Consider the following 13,378-nt stretch of genomic DNA (forward strand, 5'->3'; position numbering starts at 1 on the left):
CAAATATCCAAACCATTATTACCTGGCAAAGCTGTAAAGTATGAAGACAGAATAGATTTGCAGATATGCTGAGATCCAGTGAGTTCTCCCCAAGTACTCCTTTTAGTAAAAGTCATTTGAGATTGCAAAATGCCTTATGGAATAAAGGGAAGAGTGGAACTAACCCAAGATTCCAAACAGAAGAAATTCCTGGATGACAGTTGTGCAGTAGGTCAAAGTTATTGGCCCCCCTTAAAAGGGGACATCAGTGGTCTCCAAAGAAGAAAAATATGGACTTCATTCAGTAGAATAAGCTAGAATTTCTTAGTAAATAGAGAGCAAAATATTTCTTCTCTCAAAAAGCAAACAAAATTTAGAAATTCTGGGGAAAACCACAGCAAATCTAAGAAATCATAATCCAAGTAGGGAGCAAGCCAACATGATGGAATGTAAGAAAGTAACTCTGATTCTGTCCTTTGGAATGTTTTCCTACAAGTGGCATAGGGACTGACTGGGACACTAGCACCCTAGAGAAAAATGTCATCCTACCTGGCTTGGACTTGAACAATATTTGCATCATCACGACTGTGTAAATGCTTCTTAGGAGCTTTCAGCTTTCACAATCAACTTAGTGACAAAAAATATGATAATAGGCCAGAATATAATTTCTTTTTTTTCCTGAAACAGGGTCTTGCTCTCCCACCCAGGCTGGAGTGCAGTGGCATGATCAGAGCCCACTACAGCCTTGAACTCCTGGGCTCAAGTGATCCTCCTGCCTTAGCCTCCCAAGTAGCTAGGACTACAGCCACACACCACCATGGCCCAGTAACTTTTAAAATTTTTTGTAGAGACAGTCTCGCTATGTTGCCCAGGCTGGTCTCAAACTCCTGGCCTCAAGTGAGTCTCCTGCGTTGGCCTCCTAAAGCACTGGGATTACAGGTGTGAGCCTCTGTACCTGACCCAGAATATACATTTTGCCAATCCTGATAATATAAAAATAAAAATACAAAAATGACCAAAGGCATATTAATATATTGATTCTTTGAAAATGAGAATTGAGACATGGGCTAAAATTAAATACATCAACAACAAAAATCTTGTAAGGAGAGGTTAAAAGCAGTTATCTTCAAAAAGTAGGTCTGAGTTTACAGAGTGGAGGTAACTTATTTGTTATAAGCTCTTTAGGATAAGGTATTTGTTTCATTTTGATCCTGCATATATATTACTTTAATTATGAGGATTAGATTCAGCAAACACCTCTTAAGGAAGTCACTTAAAACACATACACACACACAGAGACCTCAGGAAATCACATTTGTATTAGCAATATTTTAGCCAGTACTTTCTGCATCTAGATTTATTTCCTTTATGATCATTAACATTCTCACCTAAACAAGTTGCCAAAATACATTACCTCTGATTTTATTTAGATTCTAAAAGTTAGGATACAAAAAGCACATAAACATCTACAAGTACCAAAACGTTTATGACCTTATAATTTTAATAGTGCAAGAAAAAGGACAAAGACAGGAATACAAATAAATTATAATCTAAAGAGTTACATACAAAATTTCCTTGATTATTTGTTAAAATCTGCTAGAAAAGTAACAGGAATGTTATTAAGCCTTTCTAGACATTTTGAACACAATCTGACACCGTTGCATTTCCTGGTTGCATCCTCAGCTTAACAGGCACTGGAGACAGCCAGCTTCTTCAAATGGTCCATGAACACCTGCAGGCTAACATCATCAGTTAGGATGGGTGCTCCAGTTTCCTGAAATGTAATGATAAAGATTAGTTGGCAGATATCTTAGAAGCTGGTTAGAATTCATGAGCTGTCAAGCACCTTCCCTCAGAACATTCACAGGTGTTGTCCCCTCTGCTACAAGTACTCCCACCACCCTATCATCTGCCTCACTAACGACTTCTTTTGACTGAAGCATGATTTCCTCACAAAACCCTTTCCTGGTACGCCGAGATCAGGCCACTACCGCCTGCTAGTTTTGAGCATCAGGCCTTCTACTTTACCCTCTTCTCCGCAGTCCTGATGAAGTACCCAGGGTCTAGCTCCCCACCAATGTGAGCTCACGGAGGCCCACATGCCTGCCTTTCCTCTTAAGTGCTCTCCTTACCACAGAAGCTGGATAATGGTGTACCCACAAACAAGTGAACTGGTACCTCCACTGAACAGATGGATATTTCAAATATCAGAAAAAGCTTATAATTTTATTAATGTTATGGGAAAAATTGAATAGAAACCTCAATTGGTAGTAAGATTCCAATTTTGTAAAGAAATTTAAAAATATATATATACACACACAAACACACACACACAATAATACACTTTATATTACGTAGAAAAAAGCTGGAAATAGTTAACTCTTTAAATAATGATTCTAGGTAATTTAAATTTTCTAATTTTTAAAAACATATTCAAATTTTCTAAAATGAAACCATACTGTTAGAAAAGTGTAAGCATGATCAAAATGTTTTCAGAGGATTTCGAGGAAGAAGGAGTAGAAGATATACTTTTCTCTATTCCTCCCACTAAGTACAACTGAAAACCTTGGGCATCTTATATAAACCAAACATAAGAAGACTTTTAAAGGTGGAGAGAAGACAGAAGACAAACTAAAGACCTTGGGACCCAAGGAACCACAGCAGTGAGTTCCTTGGGCTTTCTTATGCCTCATATACTCCGAATGTGGAGCTGAGGAAGCTGGCAAATTGTCATTGAGCACAGACTCAAACAAAACAAAACAACAAAAAACACCCACTTTCTCTAGCCAAAGGACTAAAGCAGCCTAGCAAGACAGAACAATCTTAGATAATAACCACTATACTCCAGGCAAAAATGAGATGAAAAACTGTGGCCCTGACCTACCTGAACCAGCAAAGGCTGGGTGAGCAGCTAAAATTTCTACCCTCACAAGGCAGTAACAAGGCACTCCAACACTCCCACCAAGATGGTGGCAAGGAAGGCTAAGTATGGAACCAGGAAGTTCATCCCCAATGGCCAAGTAAGAAATTTTCCTAACCCTGTGGTGTCAGTAGAGGCCATCTGGGGAGCCTGGACTTCCACTGCAACCTGGCAAAAATATATGTCCCTCCCCCTGCCTACTGGGGTGGCATCAGAGGCCTGGAGGAGGGTCAGGACTTTCACCATCACCCGGATGTAACACGGCCATCTCCACAGCGGTGTCATTGGAGGCTATAGGGGAGCTGGAACTCCTATTCCCACTAAGCAGTAACAAGAAATCACTAGGCGCCCCCAGGTGTCAACAGAGTCCAGTGGAAAACCTGGACTCCTCCACCTGGCAGTAATGGAGCCCACCAGTGCCCCCGACACCCCCCCCACCACCTTCCCTGTCAGAGTAGTGTAAGAAAAAATCAGCGAAAAGTAGCAGGTTTAATAAGATCCAGGGTCTCATACACTCACTCAAATGTCCAAGTTTCAATCAAAAAATCACTTATACAAAGTGATTACCAAGACCTCCACCTAAATTTAAAAAGACAATTGACAGGTGTTAACACTAAGTTGACAACAATGTTAGAATCACCTGACAAAGATTTTAAAACAGCCATGATAAAAATGCTTCATGAGCAATTACAGACACACTTGAAACAAATGAAAAAATAGGAAGCCTCAGCAAAGAAACAACAAGGTCCCAGGCAAGAAGTGGAAGTCATGGAGAACCAAAAGGAAATTTTGTAACTGAAAAATACAGTGACAAACAAAAAGCGCAGTGCATAGGTTCAATGCAGAAAGAGAACAGAACAAAGAATCAATACATTGGAAGACAAAATAATAGAAGTTACCCAAATGAACAAAAGAAAGAAAATACATGGAAATGTAGTACCTGGGGTACTGCAAAAGATCTAACATTCATGTCACTGGATGTCAAGAAAGAAAGAAAAGAGAGCAGGTGAAAAGGCATTCAAAGAAATAATGACTGAAAACTTTCCTATTTGGCAAGAGATATAAACCTACAGAAGCAAAAAGCTGAGTAAACCAAAACAGGATAAACTCACAGAAATCCATGCCAAGACATGTCGTAATTAGACTTTCTTCTCTGCCCCTGCCCATCCACCCTGAAAACTAACAACAGAAAAAGACTACTGGAAGCAGCCAGAGGAAAATGACACCTTCTCTACAGGGGAAAACAATGAGACTGACAGTGAACTTTTCATAAGAAACCATAAAGGCCAGAGGAAGCAGCACAATATTTTTCAACTGCTTAAAGAAAAGGGCTGTTAGTCAGAATCCTATATGCAGAGAAAATATTCTTCAGAAATGAAAGGGACATCAAAACATTCTCAAATAAAAGAAAACTAAAAATCTATCACCAGCAGACCTATTCTAAAAGAATGGTTAAAAGTAGGCCAGGCACGGTGGCTCATGCCTGTAATCCCAGCACTTTGGGAGGCTGAGGCAGGCAGATCACCTGAGGTCAGGAGTTCGAGACCAGCCTGACCAACATGGAGAAACCCTCTCTCTACTAAAAATACAAAATTATCCAGGCGTGGTGGTGCATGCGTGTAATCCCAGCTACTCGGGAGGCTGAGGCAGGAGAACTGCTTGAACCCAGAGGCGGAGGTTGCGGTGAGCTGAGATCCCGTCATTGCACTCCAGCCTGGGCAACAAGTGCAAAACTCCGTCTCAAAAATACAAAACAAAAAAAAAAAAAAAAAAAAAGAAAAAAAGAATGGCTAAAAGATCTCTAAAAAGAAAGAAAACAATAAAAGCAACCATGTAGATAAATAGGTTTTTCTTTTAAGACATCAATTATGTTTGATGCTTGAAACAAAAATTATAACACTGATGTGATACTAAATGTATGCAGAGGAAATATTTAACATAATTATATTACCAATGGGGGAGAGTAAAGTGATGAAAAAGGAGGTAAGGTCTCTAGACTTCGCTTAAACACCAGTAGACTGTGATAAGTTATGCATATATGATGTAATACCTAGGGCCTGGCCAGGTGTGGTGGCTCATGCCTATAATCCCAGCACTTTGGGAGGCTGAGGTGGGAGGATCGCTTGACCTCAGGAGTTTAGGACCAGCCTAGGCAACATAGCAAGACCTCATCTCAATTAAAATAAAAAAACCTAGGGCACTTAGGAGCAACCACTTAAAAAGCTAAATAAGGAGATACACTCAAAAACATTATAAACAAGTCAGAAAGGAATCCTAAAACATGTTCAAATAACTCATGGGAAGGCAGGAGAAAAGTACACACAACGAAGGCAGGAAAAAAGTACACAAAATGAAATGAAAAAAGAAAAGCAGAAAACAAAAAATAAAATGGCACACTTAAGCCCTAACATATCATTAATTACATTATATATAAATGGTCTAAATATACCAAGTAAGAGAGCTCAGTAGAGTGCATTAAAAACCATGACCCAACTATACAGTCTATAATAAATTCACTTCTTCTTTTTGTTTTTCAAGATAGCGTCTTGCTCTGTTGCCCAGGCTGGAGTGCAGTGGCGTGATCTCACCTCACTGCAACCTCCGCCTCCTGGGTTCAGGCAATGCCCCTGCCTCAGCCACCCGAGTAGCTGGGACTACAGGCACGTGCCACCACACCAGCTAATTTTTGTATTTTTGGTAGAGATGGGGTTTCACTGTGTTGGCTAGGCTGGTCTCGAACTCCTGACCTTGTGATCTGCCTACCGTGGCCTCCCAAAGTGCTGGGATTACAGGCGTGAGCCACCGCACCCAGCCGAAAAAGTTTTTAAAAACCTACTGCAAACAGGAGAGAGGAAATAATAATGACTAGAGCAGCAATCAATGAAATTGAAAATAAAAAGATAATAAAGTCAATGAAATGAAGAGCTGATTCTTTGAGAAAATAAAGTAAAAGTCATTCAGATTGAAAAGAAATAAAACAGGCCGGGCGCGGTGGCTCACGCTTGTAATCCCAGCATTTTGGGAGGCCGAGGCAGGCGGATCACGAGGTCAGGAGATCGAGACCACGGTGAAACCCCGTCTCTACTAAAAATACAAAAAATTAGCCGGGCGTGGTGGCAGGTGCCTGTAGTCCCAGCTACTTGGAGAGGCTGAGGCAGGAGAATGGCATGAACCCAGGAGGCGGAGCTTGCAGTGAGCCGAGATCATGCCACTGCACTCCAGCCTGGGCGACAGAGCGAGACTCCGTCTCAAAAAAAAAAAAAAAAAAAGAAAGAAAATTGTCCCTGGCTTGCAGATGACATGATTGTCTAAGTAGAAATTTCTAAGAAATTTACAAGAAAACTCCTAAGAGTAGTAAGTGACTCAGGAAGGTCACAGAATACAAGATAAACATACCAAAGTCAATTGTATTTCTATATACAGTCATCCCTCAGTATCTGTGGGGGAATGGTTTTAGGACCTCCTGTGGATCCCCAAATCCACAAATGCTCAAGTCCCTAATACAAAATGGTGTAGCATTTGCAGATAACCTATGCATACCCTCCCATACACTTTAAATCAGGGGTCCCCAACCGCAGGCCATGGACAGTACCAGTCCATGGCCTGTTAGGAACCAGGCCACACACCAGATGAGTGGCAGGTAAGTGAGTGAAGCTTCATTTGTATTTATAGCTGCTCCCCATCGCTCGCATTACCGCCTGAGCTCCACCTCCCATCAGATCAGTAGCAGTATTAGATTCTAATAGGAGTGCAAACTCTATTGTGAACAACGCATGTGAGGGATCTAGGTTGCACGCTCCTCATGAGAATCTAATGCCTGATGATCTGTCACTGTCTCCCGTCACCCCCAGCTGGGACCATCTAGTTGCAGGAAAACAAGCTTGGGGCTCCCACTGATTCTACATTATGGTGAGTTGTACAATTATTTCATTATATATTACAATGTAACAATAATAGAAATAAAGTGCATAATAAGTGTGGTGATGGAAATGCTGCACATCTTGACCTTAAAAATCTCAATATCCCAGTTGTGATACTGTATTATCATTTTTGCAAGATGTTAATACTAAGGGAAAATGGGTAAAAGATACAGGTGCTCTCTCTGTATTATTTCTTACAACTACATGTAAATTAACAATATCTCAAAAAAATTTAATTTAAAAATGTTTTAAGAAAACAGAATGAAAGGAAAGACTCATCTAAGAGAGACATAAATGCTGGGAGCAGTTAGATAAAGTGGTAATCGGGCCGGGGGAGGAAAAGGGAAGGAATTAGGCTGGAAAGTGAGGAGGCGGCAAAACCGATGGTGACAAGTTGCCCTGTATTCTTGGTGGGGAGAGGACTAGGAACCATGAGGCTGTGTGATGGCAGAGACCCCCACGAAGGCCACAGTACAGTGCTCTGTCCTCTGGCCTGAACCTGGTATGTTCTGCTGTATATGGTGGAAGGGGACCCACCCAGGGAGCCCCCTCAACCTCCGGCCCAGCAATGTTATTCAAGTTGTTTCCCTCCCCACTACTCCCCAGCAAAATACCCAAGTTACGCAGTTATTCTGTCTCCAGGCCAAAAGAGATCCAATTTGTAGAATTTTAAAACAAGTCTAAAAAAAAACTAGCTTAGCATCCTCCCCAAATACCTGAAAATTTCTTACCTGTCCCCAAGCATAGAGGTTATTGTGTGTCTGAGATGGGTTCACTTTGGACAAAAGGAATCGAGCCTTTAACAACAACAACAAAAAAAAGATTTAAAGATTAAAAAGTGACATTAATATTAATGTAACAGAAAAAAGATAAGTTTTTACAACATTTCTTTGGTTAAATTAGAATTGTTTTACTGCACAGTAATCTATTTCTTTAGCTTAAGCCCACTGGCTTTCCATTTAAGGATCCTAAAACATAAAATATGTATTTTATCTTGGCAATCCCTTTACATAAGCGTACTTTGACCACTCGTTTTTATTTATTTATTTTTGAGACAGAGTCTCACTCTGTAGCCCCAGCTGGAGTGCAGTGGCTCGATCTCAGCTCACTGCAAGCTCTGCCTCCTGGGTTCACGCCATTCTTCTGCCTCAGCCTCCCGAATAGCTGGGACTACAGATGCCCGCCACCACGCCCAGCTAATTTTTTGTATTTTTAGTAGAGACAGGGTTTCACCGTGTTAGCCAGGATGGTCTCGATCTCCTGACCTCATGAGCCGCCCGCCTCGGCCTCCCAAAGTGCTGGGATTACAGGCGTGAGCCACTGCGCCTGGCCTGACCACTCATTTAAAAAGAAGCCATATTTGGAAGATTACCTGTGTGTCAATTTATGTCATCACGTAAAATATTAACCATCCTGTTTAGATGTATAGCAATAACAATCTATCATAAAACGAACAAACCACTGGAGTTAGAACTCAGCTCACTCACCTGACTGCCTCCATGCTCCGTGTTAATGTAACGTGGCATCGGGAAGCGCGCTTGCAGAATTTCTTGAGCATCATCCAGTGGTGCCTGCAGAAGGTGCTTGAAGTTTTCATACTCGGGCATGTCCTGGTAGCCAGCTTTACGCCACTGGGCTATGGTCTACACAGAAACGAACCAAACAAAACTATTGTGGAAACTGTAATAACAGCCTTCACTGACACTGACATTCTACCATCACCACCCAGAGCTTGTCTAGTGAAGAAGTCTAATGTCAAAAATGACAAGCGTCAGAGGGAGAGCAAAGCAGAGCTACTGGCAGGAGGAGAAGCAGGAGGAAGACGCCCCCGCCTGCGCATTCCCCCAGGAATGTCAGGCGTCACTCATGCCTCCTCTCTTCTATATCAACTAGTTAACAAAGCCCGTGGATTACTCATCCCAAGGAGCGGCGGCCTCCCTTCTTTTCCACTTCCACTGTTATCACTCAGTCTAGTCTCTCATCTCCGCACAGTAAGGAAAGGGATTTGTTGGCTGCCCACACAGACTCCACTCCCCCATCTCCTTTCCTAACGGCACACATATTACACTCCTCCAGTGAGCAGTAGTCATACAGACTTGGGTGCAATTGACTCACCCCCATCCCCTGCTCCCCCTGGGTCCTGAATTGGGGTACCCTTGGCAAAGGAGACAAAAGCTGTAAGAATCAAAGTATGAGTGTTGATCAGGCAGTGAGGAGAAGCCATGTGCTAAACTGTGGAAAGCAGACGATCTGTCTCCCTAACTACGCTACACATTTTATCACCCTTCCTTCTTTTATACTCATCAGCAACTGGTCTAGAAAATATCTTGTATACACAGGAAATCAAGAAACATTCATTAACTGATTCATATACCTTTATAAATAAAGTGAAGTGCTTTCGCTCATTATTTAGGAGAACAAGAAGACAATGGAGAGGAAAAATGGAGAAAGAGGCTACAGCAAGTGTGCAGTGTGTCTTAACAGAGCCATTAACATGGCTCCAGGCAGGGGATTCTCATCGGATGCCTCCTTCTGTAGCCTGCTCGCCCCTTCTCAGAGTGGCAGTTACCGTTTTCCAGGTCTAAATGCTGTGATTGACTGTTGGCCTATGGGAAATGCCCATGAGCTCACCAGGGTCTAGGAGTTCATAAGAACACTCGCGTTCAGCACGCTCAGGACTTTGGGAAGGTGAGAGCAATGTCACTGTCTTTATCCTTAGAACCCCTCACTTGCACAAGAAGGTGCTCAATAAACAAGTGAATGAACAGGATCAGGGGTTACAAAAGAAATGTCGATAAGGAGATGAGCTTAAGGCAAAGAAAGCTTCATCCTTAGTACAGTCGGCCCTCGGTATCCATGAGATTGGTTCTAAGACCACTCCTCCCAATACCAAATTCCATAGATCCTCAAGTCCCTCATACAAAATGGCATAGTATTTGCATATAACTGATGTACATCTTCCCATACACTTTAAATCATCTTTAGATTACTTATAATATCTAATACAATGTAGAGACTATATAAATCGTTCTTGTGCTTTTTTTTTGTTTTGTTTTTTGAGACAGAGTCTCACTCTGTCGTCCAGGCTGGAGTGCAGTGGTGCGATCTTGGCTCACTGAAACCTCCACTTCCCGAGTTCAAGTGATTCTCCTGCCTTAGCCTCCCGAGCAGCTGGGATTACAGGCGTCTGCCACCACGCCCGCTAATTTTTGTATTTTTAGTAGAGACAGGGTTTCACTATGTTGGCCAGACTGGTCTTGAACTCCTGACCTCAGATGATCTGCCCGCCTCGGCCTCCCAACATGTTGGGATTACAGGCATGAACTACCACACTCGGCCTGTGCTGTATATTTTATTTGTATTATTTTTTATTATTATTTCAAAATTATTTTTAGCCTGCAGTTGATTGAATCTGCAGAGGTGGAACCCGTGGATATGGAGGGCCAACTGTACTGATACCAAAGGTCCCAGTGGGAAGAGCAGCTGGGCACCCAGCTCTCAGTCTAGGACTATTACCGACAGCCTAGCACTTGTGTGCAAGTGGCTAGCAGATTGGGTGTTAATATGCTGAAAAAAGTTTAAAGTTATAAAATACTTAGGAGTATTAGAAAACTAATACTTCCTGGCCGGGCGCGGTGGCTCACGCTTGTAATCCCAGCACTTTGCGAGGCCGAGGCAGGCGGATCACGAGGTCAGGAGATCGAGACCACGGTGAAACCCCGTCTCTACTAAAAATACAAAAAAAATTAGCCGGGCGTGGTGGCGGGCGCCTGTAGTCCCAGCTACTCGGAGAGGCTGAGGCAGGAGAATGGCGTGAACCCGGGAGGCGGAGCTTGCAAGTGAGCTGAGATCGCGCCACTGCACTCCAGCCTGGGCGACAGAGCGAGACTCCGTCTCAAAAAAAAAAAAAAAAAAAAAAAAAAAGAAAACTAATACTTCCTAAGTTACTGAAGGAATCCTGAAACACAATTTATATCTTTTCATGACATCAGAAATCATTTCTCATGGTTGGCCAGTAGGAAACCAAATCAATAACCAATTTAATGAAGGTAGAGAACATACAATAGAAGAAAAAGCATCGCTGAATATAAATACCACCATCATCTCCATTAAAGGATTTTTTTGCCATAAAGATGCAAATAATTCAGAGGAGCCATTCCCTTTCTCAGGGCATGAACCCCACTGAGAAAGAAACGGACTGAAAGCTATCCACAGCCATCCTAGTGATCCACAGACACAGCGTAAAGTTCCCTGGGCCATGTTATTTCGTCAAAGTACAACTTTAGCTCTAAACGCTAACTCTGAAAGAACAGCAATATGTATATAACGCTGAAAGAACAGCAGTATGTATAAAATATTTACTGAGGAGAAAAAACGAATTTTGCCTAACTTTGAAGGTAATAATTTACAGTGATTTAAAAGAACCACCTGAGATTTTTTTACAGCATATATTATTATTATTTATTTATTTTTTGAGATAGAGTTTCACTCTGTTGACCAGGCTGGAATGCAGTGGTGTGATCTCAGCTCACTACAACCTCAACCTCCCAGGTTTAAGTGATTCTCCCACCTCAGCCTCCCAAGTAGCTGGGACTACAGGTGTGTGCCACCACGCCTGGCTAACTTTTGTATTTTTAGTAGAGATGGGGTTTTGTCATGTTGGTCAGGCTGGTTTCGAACTCCTGACCTCAGGTGATCTGCCCACCTCAGCTTCCCAAAGTGCTGGGATTACAGGTATGAGCCACTGCACCCGGCCCATACTTAACAGCAAATATTATTAAAATTATTAAATATACAAATACTCCAGGGATTTACTAGAATAAAAGCCACTGCGCTTTCTAAGCCCAAACTGTGGTTACAAATGTCATTAAAAACCTAAATTAATAAGAGAAGAAAACAAAAACCATAGTTAAGGACAATAATTCTCCTTGTGTCCACATTAAATGTGTATGCCTTTTCTCCAATTTAAAAACAAAAAGAAATTAATTAATTAATAATATCATCTTACCTCACCAAGATAAATGACAATTTGAAAGAAAGTATCCATCAGCAAAATTCTGTCAGCTAGAATGCTGCTGCTATCCAAGAGTACTGGCTGAAGAAAAAGAGAGAGAAAGATGGCATTGGTCTTCCCTGCTCTCCACACAGCAACCACTTCCACCCGACCCTGATCCCATGTCTGGTATCCACAGCAAATGCTATTTACAAATGGTGCCCAGCACAGTGAGTCACCCCTTTTCTTCCTGACACACTTCCACTTTCCGCTCCTGACTCATTCTCAACTTTATAGGAAAAATAAGCTCCAAATAATTCCTCATCAACTGAGAAGGGAGATTAATGATACCGTTTTTTTTTTAAGAGTCAGGGTGTTGCTCTGTTGCCCAGGCTGGAGTAAAGTGATGTGACCCTGGCTCACTGCAGCTTCGACCTCCTGGGCTCAAGTGACCCTCCCACCTCAGCCTCCTGAGTAGCTGAGGCTACAGGTGCATGCCACCATGCCCAACTAATTTTTTATTTTTTGTAAAGACAGGGTCTCACACTATGTTGACCAGGCTTAATGATACCTTTTGATCTTGGAACAAAAAATAATTCTGAATATTCTCAGTTTTGTATGTATTTTAGCAATCTCTACAGACATTCTCTGTAGATGAGACAGAATACGGATACCTATATGAAAAACAGCACTTAATACAAGTTTTTAAAGTTTACTACAAAATATAAATTATGGCTGGGCGTGGTGGCTCATGCCTGTAAACCTAGAACTTTGAGAGGCCAAGGCAGGCAGATCACTTGAGCCCAGGAGTTCAAAACCAGCCTGGGCAACATGGCAAAACCTCGTCTCTACCAAAAACACAAAAAATTAGCCGGGCTGTAGTGGCACGTGCCTGTGGTCCCAGCTATTCAGGAGGCTGAAGTGGGAGGATCACCTGAACCTGGGAGGTGGAGGTTGCAGTGAGCCAAGATCGCACCACTGTACTCCAACCTGGGTGACAGACACCCCATCTCAAAAAATATATATATGTTTATTATTTATTTGTAAGTAATATTTTATATTATATAATTATAAGTGTATAATTTATATTTATATATATAATTTATTATATTTACATATACATATATAATTTTTATGTATGTAATTATTTCTTTTTTCTTTTTATTTTTTGAGAGGGAGTCTTGCTCTGTTGCCCAGGCTGGAATGCAGTGGCGCAATCTCAACTCACTGCAGCCTCCACCTCCCGGGTTCAAGCGATTCTCCAGCCTCAGCCTCCCAAGTAGCTGGGATTACTGGCGCCATGCCCAGCTAATTTTTCTATGTTTAGTAGAGATGGGGTTTCGCCACGTTGGCCAGGCTGGTCTCAAACTCCTGATGTCACGTGATCCGCCTGCTATTTTAGCAATTATTTCAATAATAAAAGTAAGTGGTACTTGAAAAAGAAAATTTTTAAATGTGTACCCAAGTACAACAAATATTGATATTTTGTTTTTTTCCATATAGTTCTTTATTTTTGCAGGGAATATTTAGAAACGTTTCTATTTTGACTTTTTTTCATGTAACATT

The 13,378-nt window shown here is 41.7% G+C and overlaps 1 protein-coding gene across 2 annotated transcripts in view; it reads right to left on the reverse strand.

The window, feature by feature from the left end:
* Positions 1-1,278: 1,278 nt before the first annotated feature.
* SEC23B (SEC23 homolog B, coat complex II component) overlaps positions 1,279-13,378 on the reverse strand; it is a 52,153-nt gene continuing 40,053 nt past the window's right edge. The window contains exons 17-20 of one of the 2 annotated variants that reach the window (XM_030825518.1): positions 11,828-11,914; positions 8,307-8,462; positions 7,551-7,616; positions 1,279-1,753 (exon numbers count right to left, since the gene is read on the reverse strand). In XM_030825518.1, coding sequence (XP_030681378.1) covers positions 1,664-1,753; positions 7,551-7,616; positions 8,307-8,462; positions 11,828-11,914 — 399 coding nt within the window. In that variant the 3' untranslated portion in view covers positions 1,279-1,663. The remainder of the gene's footprint in view (positions 1,754-7,550; positions 7,617-8,306; positions 8,463-11,827; positions 11,915-13,378) is intronic. The other variant, XM_030825517.1, reaches the window with a different exon arrangement.

Source organism: Nomascus leucogenys, chromosome 13 (assembly GCF_006542625.1).
Source record: "Nomascus leucogenys isolate Asia chromosome 13, Asia_NLE_v1, whole genome shotgun sequence".
NCBI lineage: Eukaryota > Metazoa > Chordata > Mammalia > Primates > Hylobatidae > Nomascus > Nomascus leucogenys.